Genomic DNA, 12,872 nt, shown 5'->3' with positions numbered 1-12,872 from the left:
CCCTTGTAATTCCCATCCTATTAGGAACACTATAACGATGGATGGTAGGTCTGCTAATTTAGAATCCCTTTGCTGCCAGCTGCCAGGACCACATGATTCAAAGAAAAGTGCATAAAATCCTAGAATGGACAATTACCAAAGAACCTGCACAAAAAGGGAAGTTGCTCTCTAATCCCCACCATCAGTAAGTTGTTATTCTATGCCTTAAAGCAGGAGGATTTTTATATCCCTTAGAAAAAAAAGTTTTTCATCCCATCTAATGTAGCCACAGATGGTCTCAATAGCCATATAAATGTCTGCTCCTTTTTTCAAACCTACTAAACTCTTGGCCTTAGCAATATCTTAGGATAATGAATTCCACATGTTAATTGTGCACTGTGTGAAGTATTTCCTTTTATCATTTTAAATTTGTTGCCTTTCAATAGCAGTAGATGGCCTCTTAATCCTGTGTTATGAGAAGGGGTAAACAAGAGCTCCTGTCTCACTTGTACACATCATTTTTTATTTTAAATGTTACTGCCAAAATTGTATTTCCCAGTTCATTCCATCTCCGCATGATATCCAACATACTATTTCTCTGGCATTTGCAAAGCTTGATAGTATAAGATACTGATTCCTCTGTCAAGCCAAAACTTTCTTCTACAGAACCTCACCTGTTGTAGATGCCAACATTACTGAGCCACAAAAGTAGTGACCATTAAGAAGAAAAACATCTATGGGCATGATCCAGTCAAAATTTAAGCATTTTTATTTCACTGGGTGTTATGTGCTTAAATTGTTAACTGAAGTCAATAAGTGCTTAAATTTGGTGGATAATGACATTCTATTTGTTAAACACTACGTATAGAAGACAGTTCAAAATGTTTACTTCTGATCATCACTTATTGTACAATACAATAACATGAAGAAGGGAAGCAGCAGCAAGGGAAGATTGCTTCCACCAGGGGCTGAGCAAGATCCAGCTGCTTAGGTTCACTTCCTTGCCCCAAAAGGCCTGTTGCTAGCTCAGCCACACTCACTAGTCTCTGAGGACCTTGGTGGGAGCTGTTACCTGGCAACTGCCAGCAAGGGAAGGCTGCTTCCATCATAGGCTGAAACAACTTCCAGCTTCTCAGCCCCACTCCTTTGCCACAGAGAACTTTGGTGGGAGCCAGTGCCTAGAATGATACAAGGATGATGGCAGAAAATGCCACCTAAAAAAATCCTGGTTCTTTTTGGACACCATGCAATCAGTGTTAGAAACAGATATGAAAGCTAGGAGCTAAATGGCACTTTAAACCTAGGTTATGGGCACAACAATGGAATGTCTAGGCACACTTTTTTTTAAACAACAGGAATACAAAGCTGAAAATGAATGAACTGCAGCTAAAATATTATGCTCATTTTTCACATGGACTAGTCCTTCCCTTGCCCACTCCCCTAATATTGTTAAGAGGGTCGCTTGTACAGTCTTCAGAGAGTAGCTGAAAGCGGGGGAGGGCAGAAAAAGGTCCTCCTTTCCTTCCACTCTGCAGTTTTAATCTGAGATCTTAGGCGTAGTACTACACCCAGAACTCAAATTCCCTATCACAAGATGTGCCTAGAACAATCGAAGTTTCAAACACTGCATTCAATTCTAGTTCCTGTACTGTATCTGAATGCAATTTTATTTTGTGAATATTTTGTAATATTGCTTTAAGAACCACTTATGGCAATAAAGTGAAATGTTAGTGTTTTAATTAAATAAAGTTGGTGTATGAAATAAGGGGCAATTATGCCCCAAGGAACAATATTGTTCTGAAGTAAAGGACACTTTGAACACACAGTTTCTATGACAAATGAGGAAGCATATGTAATGAGCTACAATTTCATGTTTCCTTCCTTTTTTAAAAAAATAAAGACATACAAAAAAAAGACAATGTAAGCTGGCATTGGGGGAGACCGAGGACCAGATTCAGAGTTTTTGTACTTGGGTACAGATACCAAAGTACAAAATATGACCCAAACATATGACACAAGTTTAAGTGCTCAGGTTTCCATGCAACATATACAGAAGTTGTGAACAGGAAAATACAGTGGAACCTCGGGTTACATACCGTCCTCCTTACAAACACTTTGGGTAACGAGCTCCGCTAACCCAGAAGTAGGTGCTCCTGGTAGCAAAATATGCCCCGGGATGCGCCCGATTAGCAAAATCACACCTCAGGTTAAGAATGGTTTCGGGTTAGGAACGGACCTCCAGAACGAATTCAGTTCGTAACTGGAGGTGCCACTGTACTGCTTGAAAACCCGGCTGTTTGAAATACATGTTATAGTTGGTGTCCTGTAACAAAATTAAGTGCGACTCAACTCTTTTTTTAAAAAAAAACAAAACCAGCTTCTCTAAGGCTGCCGACAGCTGAAATGAACTTTGAAACAGGAGCTTTTCAGGTTGTAGCTCATGTATTTCAACATCACATTGGCTCTCACTCCAAGAGTAAATTTGTTAATATAATAAAAATGACATTGAAGACTGAGTAGAGTCCGGGGACTTCTCATGAGGTTGAAGTTTGTTCCCAGTTCCTTACTCAATTTAAAAGGGCAGTCAGATGCAGCTTTGGTAAGTAACTTGAATTTTAACTTAGCTGCACTCCAATTTCATTTTAATTCTGGAACAACAGTTTAAATTACCAGAAGTATTTTTAGCATTCCAGAGTTCTTACATCCACAACAGTAAGTTTAACAATTCTGACATACAAGTGGAACTGATAACAGGATATTGCAGTGCACCCTCTCCTCTTAAGAGGAGGGCTCCTGTTCAGGGTTCCAGCTAACTACATCCTCTTCCAGGATACTCAGTTTAGTCCCTCATTTTCCATTTTTCTTTTCCAAGTGACCCAGATTACACCATGGCTACTAAGCATGCTCATAACTGAATGGGGATTTTGTGTAGGAGGGACCAGGAAATATGTTTGTTCCTTAGGTTCTTTAAGAAAAAAATGTTTCTTCCAACTCTACAGTTCTATGATTCTATGTGTTCCATTGACCACTTGAATTATTTATTAGAGGGAGTGGTTTGCTTGGAAAGGAATGCCACCAAACCTGAAGAAGGAAGCCCCATTGAACTGTACAGCCATGGGGCTTTCTCCCATTCTCAGGCTTTAAATCTATGCATACTAACCTGGAAAAAGTTGCATGTAAACAATGTGGCTATTCACTAAAAAAGTTTTGTAGGATCAGACTGCATAATGTGTGAGGAAGACACTTCCTGCATAATGCAGACCGTTCAGTGATTACATCTGAAATATTATGCACCCCTACAAGGAATTTAAGTCCCTCTTCTTCTAAGTATTACTCAATTTATTTTTATCCCATCCTTCCTCCCAGTGAAGTTGCACTTATGCTCTTCAATTTGGAAGTGAAACTCCACTGAATTCAGTGGTTCTATCGACAATGGTATAGTATCAGATCGCTATAATTACTTAGCTTCTGTTTTGGAAGGCAGAAGTATTAATCTTAGTATTATTCTTAGATACTCCTCTTCTTGAAGAGCAGAAGAAACCTGCCCATCAACTCTTATCCAAGTCCAGTGTTATTGCACAGGCGTGGGACATTTTAAAGCAGACTGTTTTCTTGTTCTTGCGATGAATTTATTTTGGGAACTTTTGTATTCTTTTTTTTATATGCTTTTTATTAAGTTTTCATTTTAAATACACCAACAAACAAAGACATATTGATATTTTTGTTTGTTGGGAACTTTTGTATTCTAAGGTTTGGGGTGTCTGTTCTTTTTGGTTTTTTATAGGAGAGGAATGAAATGCCTTATTCGAAACAACAGCCAACACTTAAATTGAAAAAGGTGTCAACAGTGTAAAATTATTATTGAGCACAAAAGCTAGTCTAGCTCTTTTGTTACAAGTGGTACTTTCTCAAGCAGTATAACCTTCTCTGTCTTTATGGAGGGATCAGTATCTGCTTTGGATTGTTATAGCACTGAATTCACCTTCTGCACAGATTTGCTTTCTAAAATTCCAGTTCATATTTTCTTTATTCACACTGCTTTCAGCAATGCCAGGTGTGTGTGTGTGTACAGTTAGGTTTGAGGATGTGTTGGTTGTTCAAAACGGTTATAAATATATCTAGCTGAGCAGCTGCCTGATATCTAGATGCAGATGTTCAATGGAGAAACAGACATACTTTTTTCTGGATTGTCAGTAATTTAAGTTTTTTAAGTAAACTACAAATACTGTACAAGTTTTGAAGCAACAACTGAAAACTCCTAAAATTCTAGAAACTCAGATTTGTTTGTAGTTTATTTTCCACTTGATAACACATTCTGGCTGAAAAACAGCTGCTAGTTTACAACGAATTATTATTACTTCCTGATGGAGGAGTGTAAATAGCTTTCAGGAGAGAAACATTCATTAACAGAGGCTGCTAGTTTGAAGTAGGAAGCATCAACGCAGCATATCCACAAAGAAGGCAGAGCTCAGACTCTTCCGCAAAAAAACACACATAAAAACACAGTGAAACTTTATTTCTTATATCTGATGAAGTGGCTTGTAGTCCGCAAACACTAAATTACGCCACAATAAATTTGTTAGTTTTAAAGTACACAACTGTTTTCACGTTTAAAAGTTGAGTGACACAATCCAAGACGTTCACTTAAATAAACAAGCGGGTTTTAAGCACTCCCAATTCTGTTCTGGATTTTTTCAAAAAAAGGTGTGCTTAGTTCCCATTTAGACTCTGTAAACTCCAATATTTCATGTAACGACTGCAGAGAAATTTATAATCCTAGAGTTCTGTATTCGAAATCACCAAAAATGGGTTATAAACCACAAGCACGTTTTTAAGTGGGGGAAACGGGACACTCTCCCCTATAACTACTTCCCCCAATTGAAAGTACAACAGTGAGGAATACTAAATCAATCCTGTATATGAACGGCAAGTTTGCCAAAACTGCAATACACACACCATTTACTCCTTGCAGTACAGTATTTGTCAGAAATCTCCGCCTCCAAGCAGAGAGAAGGAAACCCTTGGATCAAATACGCCTAGCAAGACGTTCCTTTTAGCCACGCAAAGACTTGCGCACTACCAGTTACCACATGCGCTCCGAGGCTTAAAATCCTATACACAATCTGGGAAATAAAACCGCTTGAAGCCTAAGCAATTTAGTTCTATAGCACAGGCTGCGTAGCAGGGTCATTTTAACCCTTTTATAATTTCACGTTTCGTTCGTCTAAAAATCAGAGATGAACAATAACCAAGTAAAAAACAAAACAAAAGGAAGTGAAGAATGGTACCACAACCACTGAGTAACAGGATCGCTGAGCCTCCAAGTTACAAAAAGACCTCAAGGCATAATTTGCGAAGGCTAAAAATCTTCCCAGAAAGAAGCCCTAAATATATATATATCTCACGGAATCCGAGAAATAAAAATAAAATAAAAACTCCACTAACTGAATTCCTGACTCAAAATCCTCTGAGAATGCAAAAAAACAGGGCCTCCCTCCTTCAGCAGAAAACCCACCGGGTAAGCGGCTCTGAACTACTGCGGTGCTCAGAGCGTAACTAAATTTCGAAGAGAGAAAACTCCGCCTCCGCCAACCTCCTTCGCCTACAAAAAGAGAGCCCCCCCCTTCTTTCCTCACAGCCACAGGGAACGCTTTAATCAAGAGCCCCGCCCAGCGCGAGGTCCCCAATTGGCTGTCCGCAGGAAAAAAGGCGGGGCGAAGGTGTTGTTATGATAAAAAGCCCCGCCTACGCCTCGTGCGCGGAGAGCTTTCCAATGCCGGCTCCTCCTCCTCCCATTTTTGTTTTTTTTTAACTTGCGCTCACGAGCCTTTTAACGGCTCTCAAGAAGCCTATTTTCTCCACACGATTCGCTCTCGAAGCTCCGCCCCTTCCTCCCACGACTCGCGCGAGGGCTCCTCCGCTCGCCTAAAAAGTTCGCCCATAGGCTCCTCCTCCTGCCTCTCTGGGCCATACTCCCGCCTCCCCCCCTGTCCCAACGCATGAGAGGAGTTTGATCCCTCCTTCCATACAAATACTGCTCCTCCTCCCCCGAGCGCCCTGCCGGCGAGACCCCGCCCCCTGCCCGCGCAGACACGCCTTCTTTCTCCTTTCGGACCCCGCCTCTCACCGTCGCGCGCTCGACAACCGTCCCCCGGTCGTCGCCACCCTCCTCGCATCGCATCCGCACGAGTCGCTCTCACTCGCCCCCAGCGCCCTTCCCCCCCCCCTTCCTAAGCCCCATCTGTTTCCCCGGCTGGTTGAAGCGCAGTTTCTCCTTCTCCTTTTTATATATAATAATATCTATAAATATACATTGTATGGACGGGGCAGTAGCGGCGACCTGAGGTGAAGGTGGAAGATGGGTCCGTGTGGCGGCAGCCTCCAGCAGCAGCGCCGCCCCCGCCTGCCTTAGAGACCCGCGAGCGAGCGAGGGAGGGAGGAGGAGCAGGAGGCGGCGGCTGAGGAGGCGCCAGCCCGGACAAGCCCCATGCGGAGGAGTCGGCGCGGAGGGGGCAGCTGCGGCTGCTGAGAGAGGCTGAGGGCGAGAGAAAAAGAGTCTTTTCGGTCGGGGTGGGGAGGAAAAGGAGGAGACCCACCCCCGTCTCTCTCGCGGCGGACACCGGCAAAGCAGCGGTCTCTGAGGGGCGCTGGGGAAAGGGGCGATGTGCCCGGAGGAGGACGGTGGTTGTGGGGGCGGCGGCGGCGGCGGCGGCGGCGGAGGAGTGGTGGTGGTCTCGGCGGCTGCTACTGCTGCTTCTGCCGCTTCGGCAGCCGCGAGCGGAGATCCGGAGGGGACGTCGGCGGCAGCGACGGTGGCGGCGGCCGGTCTCTTGAGCGAGCTGCGCTCTTGGTGGGAAGTGCCGGCCATCGCTCACTTCTGCTCCCTCTTCAGGACCGCTTTCCGACTGCCCGACTTCGAGATCGAGGTGAGTCGCGCTCCGAAATAATAATAATAAAAAAATTAAAAGATGAAGTGGAAAAGAGAGAGGGACCGGCTCGGTCGATAAATGGGACCGGCCGATCGATCCGGCGGCCCCGCCTCCCCCTCGAGGAGGAGAAGGGATGGGACGGGACAATAACTCCGCTCGCCTCTGTTTTGCCTGCCTTCTCTCCCTCTCTCCTTAGCCGGAAGGCTTTTAGGGTCAGTGTGGTGTGCGTGTGCAAGTGTGTGTGTGTGTGTGTGTGTGTGTGTGTGTGAGAGAGAGAGAGAGAGAGAGAGAGAGAGAGAGAGAGAACACAACTGCGACCCGCCCACCCCCTTACTTGTTATTGTCTGCCCAATTTTCTTTTAAGACAAGAGAGTTTTGTTCGGCGAGTTCGATATTAATCCTTCTCCAGAAAGGGATGTTGGCTGAATGTTTTCACCCGTTCTCCCGGATTTCTTTAAAAAATATTATTATTAATTTCATTTTTAAAAGTGCCGGCAATCATGCACTTAACCCTTCCTGGATGGCTTTGCCATCCTTCTTTCACTTATCTTGGAGTAAGCCCCGTTGAAGCTAGTAGGACTTACTTCTGAGTAAATATGCACGGTTGCACTGAAATGGCTCATGCATGCTTGGTCTCCAAAGTACTTTTAGCGATTGATGAATCGGAGGACGTGCAGTTGCTGGAGGGCAAGGGGTGGCGGCAGAATTCGTTACACATAGATGGAGAACTGTGACAAAGTACATGTTTGTTTTGTTTTTCACCTCTTAATTTTTGTACGTTTCGAGGGTATCTAACAAATGAGTGGTGGGGGTGGGGATGATGACCACAGCAGCCTTCACAATCCTTCCCCCTGGGAAGATAACAGCCGTGATTAAGAGAGTCTTTGCAAATCCAAGGAATGAGGGGTGGGTGGGTTGGTCGGGATCCGTCCTTGCCTGTTCCACCAGGATCCGAAGTGTACGAGACCGGTAGAGGACTGAATCAAGACCGATCTGAATTGCTACAAACACTGCTAAACCGAAACGGGCTCCGTCAGTCTATTACCTCGAACGTATTGTTTTACCCGTCTACTCATCAGTAAACTGGGGGGAGGTTGTTCCTAATTCTAAAAACACCCCTTTTGTTGCCCTCTCCCTTTCCCCAAGCTTCCATATTGGTCAAGGGAGGAAGGAAAGAGACTGTTAGATCCCCCAGTCCCCGTAGGAAAGGACAGTGCTGATCTCTGTCCTTCCTCTCCCTCCCCCCTCCTTTGGTGGCCCTGACTGATAGCTTGGAAGAGTTTGTTGTTTTGCTGCCATTATCCCTTCAGGGAAAGGATGAGTAGGAGAGAATGGAGTTTTACTTCTGCCTGCTTGTGATGGAGGTGCCACATGCTGCCCTGGGGCTTTGTGACAATCGAGCTCTGAGCTTTGTGACAATCCAGAAGGGTGTGTGTGTGTGTTTAGGCCCCCCCCCCCCCATTCTCCACTCATTTTCAGTATTCTCAGGAGTTTGGATCTATTCTGTTTAAAGAGTGGCAGCAAGTTTACATTAATTCAAATAAAGTTCGGAAATCTGCTTAGTTCATAGGGCTCAGGTTCAGTAAACGGATAATCATGCAAGTGGCAGAAAAATACTTTGATACTACTATATTGCTACAATTAGAAAGCTACACTTGTCTCTCAGTTTTATAGTTTTTAGTGACCCTTTTTTGGAATTTGGGGTATTTTGTCAATCTTTTCAGTATTACAATGGGTTTTTTGAAGTAGTTGCTCACCCGTTTGTTTCAGTGCACACCCTTAAAATACAATGCTATGTACTTTTTCAGTGTGGAATGTTACAGATAAAAGTGCAGCAACTTGAGGCGGTTACCTTACTCTTCTTGTGTGTTGTAGAATTCAATAAATATGGATAATGAGATCAGATGGAAGAATGTGGTGTGTGTGTGTGTGTGTGTGGGAGAGAGAGAGAGAGAGAGAGATTGTACCCACAACAGACCTCCCAGAGGCTCTGGCTCATACTCCCAAGATCCTAAGCAGCTTAGGCCAATGTGATTAAACCTGGGGTTTGCCATCTGTTTATAGCAGATGTAACAACTTTGGTGCCTCTGATGCTCTTTCAAACTTTAAACTGTACATCAAAGACTGTTCTTGCCAAGAACCAGAGGTTGATTTCCAGTCTAAGAGAGTCTAAGGGAAATTGCAAAAGTGAAATATTAAGAAGTTGGGGTGTGATGTCTAAAAGGGTGGGTTGGTACTGCTGTTCAATTATTACTGCAATGCAGGATTTGGAAGACAAATGAATAGGATGTGTGTCAACATGTAAAGATCTTTAGAAGCCTATTAGAAACTGGGATATTGCTACTTTAACATTGCAGACTGTCATACCAGCTGAAGCATTTACTATCCTACTAAGTATTATAATACTTCAGAAGGTGGTGGACTCTCCTTCACTGTTGGATGGCCATCTGACATGGATGCTTTTAGTTGAGATTCCTGCATCGGAGGTGGTTGGACTAAATGATCCTGTACAATTCTATGATTCTATAAAATATATATGTAATGGACAGCACTTTGGAATTATAGAAAACACGTTCACTACTCAAAATGGTGGCAGTGCTAGGAGGAGTTTGGTTTTTTGTGACCTATACAAGTATCATTCTTGACTGAAAACTTGAGGAAAGCAGGGTGGAAGCTAGCTAGACAGAAATGAGTATAAGTTTACATTGCTCCCTGAAGGAATAATAAAGAATCTGTTCACTTTCCCCCCCTTTTAAAATGTCACTTACCCTCAGGTTGTTAATTGCTGTGTCTGCTGTGTCTCGCAGGGGATGCGATTCTGCAACCTACTGACGGAAGCATGCATGTATTCATAATTCTGTATTGAAATTTTGAGAATTGCTGGTTGAAAGCAACTCTTTAAGAGATATATACTATTAGTGACTCAGTTTCTAAATCCTTTTGTAGGGAGCACAATATAAATTTGGGATGAATTTGCACTGCCACTGACACCTATTCACTGTAGCAGAATCCTGTGACTAATTTTCACAATGCATTCCATCTTCTGATCTAATACATTTTGTAGGTGTAACTGACCACCAATCACAGCCCAACAGTTAGACATTCACAGGTCTTTCTTATGAATGTGCTTAAGTGTGCCTGCTATTATTTTGAATAATTGTCACCACAGTATTGTGCTGAATATTTTGGATGTGAATGGTACAAATGGGAGGAGGCACGTCAAGATTATATTTATGTGTCTTTAATCTTCCTTTTAGGGACGCAGGTGGCGCTGTGGGTTAAAGCCTCAGCGCCTAGGACTTGCCGATCGAAAGGTCGGCGGTTCGAATCCCTGCGGCGGGGTGCGCTCCCGCTGCTCGGTCCCAGCGCCTGCCAACCTAGCAGTTCGAAAGCACCTCCGGGTGCAAGTAGATAAATAGGGACCGCTTACCAGCGGGAAGGTAAACGGCGTTTCCGTGTGCGGCTCTGGCTCTGGCCAGAGCAGCGATGTCACGCTGGCCACGTGACCCGGAAGTGTCTCCGGACAGCGCTGGCCCCTGGCCTCTTAAGTGAGATGGGCGCACAACCCCAGAGTCTGTCAAGACTGGCCCGTATGGGCAGGGGTACCTTTACCTTTACCTTTAATCTTCCTTTTAGCTAGATTCATTCTAGGAGGGTTAGGAATTGCAATGAGATGCCTCTGATTTTCAAAGGTTAGCAAGCCACCTTTCTAAAGATGTTCAGTTCAACAGCATGTGAGAATTCTTAACACTCTTTGAAGGATGTTAATTTTGGAGAGAATCCCTAATGCAGTGCTAAATTTTTGAAAGGAGGAAGGATCTCCCAGTGATGGAGTTCCTTATCAAAGAGGGCCCCTCCCCCACCTATTGATGTAGACTCTTAAGAGGAGGTTCTCTTGCCAAGCACATGAAGCAAGGGGGAAAGATCTTGAATTTACAATGATAAAGGGCAATTGCACTAGCCTTTCACCTTTGGAAGCCCAAATTAGCATCTGGTTTGCTTCAAAAGTGAGTTTGGACTTCAGTTTCTAGAAGGTGCTTGTCAAATGTAAACATTTAATATGGTCTGGAGGAGCAACTGCCTCCTCTTTTGGGGGATGGGGAAGAAGTTCTGATTTTGTGTCATGCTGTGTTTGATTTTCCCTCCCCAAACTCCTCCCTCTATATTTTTAACGTGTTCATTTAGAGTAGACTATTATTTGGCAAGAAGTAAAAAGGGTATAAGAATCTCTTTTCTTTTTTTGGTGGGACATGAAATAGAAGTTTGTTATCACTGAAAATAAGTGAGACAGAGGCACAATTGCATAAACTTTATGCAATGGCTTCTAAATGGGGTCACATCTGGGGGAAATGGAGGAGTAGGAAGGGGTAGGAAGAGCCTGTTGGGAATGTGCAGCCCTCCCCTTCCTGGAAAATCTATAGACAGGACAGATGGTAAAAAGATAGATGGAAGGCAGAGAAACACTGCAGGGTAGGTTGGTGAATTCCATTTCCCCTCTAAACATGGGAGTCCCATATGGGTTCAAACTTCAGAAAGGAGGCTGACAAAATAAATGTCAAAGCTTCTACTTGACATCATTGCTTGTACATTGAATCTCTTGTGACTCTTCACAACATGGACTGCTGAGGGTGCAACCATTTGTACTTTTGTGCTATAGTTGGACAGGAACAAAGGGCCAGTAAAGTGATAAAAAGTCTGGAATATCCTTCAACATTGTTTTAATCTACCACAGGGATTGCAGCTGTGCACAGCACTTTACCCTTTTGCAACTCTCTACTATGGCTACAGGTGTCAGGAGAGAAGCATTTTGCACAGAGCAATTTGTATGATTTTCTCCATCATAGGAAGAGGGATGTCAATAAAAACAGCTCTTTTTTCTGAAATCTCTCCCCCACCCCATTTATGTTAAACAGCATATGAATGAAGCACTTTTTTACTCCTAGGAATATTTATATTAAATGTGGTGTTTATTAAAGACATTGAAAATATTGGCAAAGAGTGATTTTATTGATTATATACTCAAACATTTTATCACTTTACAAGGACTTGTAAGCTCCAATGACTTAACCATAATGATCATGTGAAGCTGATAGTGGATTCACTCACTGAATCGATGAAACAGAGAACCTATATATTTGTTATGTTCAGCAGCTATCCATGAGTTCAGTGGCTTTTCTATTTGTTGTGGTGCCAGTTATATGAATTGGTCCTTAGAGATTTCTATGATGTTTTAATACAAGAGATTATGAACATTTGAAAGACAGAAGCAGAGTTAAATAGAATGACCAATGTTTGGGTGATAACCCAACCATTTACACTAGCTTTGGATGCTGAGCACTTTATATCTAAAGGCTTAGCATGATGGTCTCTTTAGTGTTTTTGACATTCTCTTCTTTTGTCTCTCTTTTGACATGCAGATTTTTTCCCTAGAGGATCCACCTTAGTGTCACTATGGATTTTCCATTGAATGGCAGTCCATAGTACCAGCAGTTATGCCTCCATCTAAGTGGCAGTCCCATGACTACATCCATGCTTGGGGCACAGGATATATGTCCCCATTCTACCTGAAACTTGTCATACTTGAGGTCAAACTGTACTCTCAGAAATAGGGGATGATGTGTGTATATATATGGGGAGGGAACAGGGAAAGGGGAGGGCTGTTTAATATAGACATTGAAGGAAGAGCAATAATAATAATAATAATAATAATAATAATAATAATAATAATAATAAATTTTATTTATATCCCGCCCTCCCCAGCCGAAGCTGGGCTCAGGGCGGCTAATAACAATCAAAATAATCCAACATTCTAAAAACATTCATTAAAAAATTAATTAAAATCAAATTGATGGCAACCATTAAGCAAAATTCTGTGCAGCAAGAACTCATTCTAACAACAAAATCATCTCTAGACTACTAATTGTGTCTGCCATGTTCTTTTTTTAGTAACTTGAATTTCAGCCT

General features: G+C 43.0%; 1 protein-coding gene across 3 annotated transcripts in view; it reads left to right on the top strand.

Annotated features, from left to right (window-relative positions):
• Window positions 1–3,797: 3,797 nt before the first annotated feature.
• CECR2 (CECR2 histone acetyl-lysine reader) overlaps window positions 3,798–12,872 on the top strand; it is a 119,646-nt gene continuing 110,571 nt past the window's right edge. For all 3 annotated transcript variants that reach the window (XR_013842781.1, XR_013842782.1, XM_079992149.1), the window contains exon 1: window positions 3,798–6,905. Coding sequence is in view for 1 of the 3 variants with exons in the window: in XM_079992149.1 (XP_079848275.1) it covers window positions 6,642–6,905 (264 nt within the window). In the remaining 2 variants the exon portion in view is untranslated. The remainder of the gene's footprint in view (window positions 6,906–12,872) is intronic.

Source organism: Podarcis cretensis, assembly GCF_951804945.1.
Source record: "Podarcis cretensis genome assembly, chromosome: 10".
NCBI lineage: Eukaryota > Metazoa > Chordata > Lepidosauria > Squamata > Lacertidae > Podarcis > Podarcis cretensis.
Note: the sequence above shows the minus strand (reverse complement) of the source record. Positions and strands in the feature narration are given on the sequence as shown.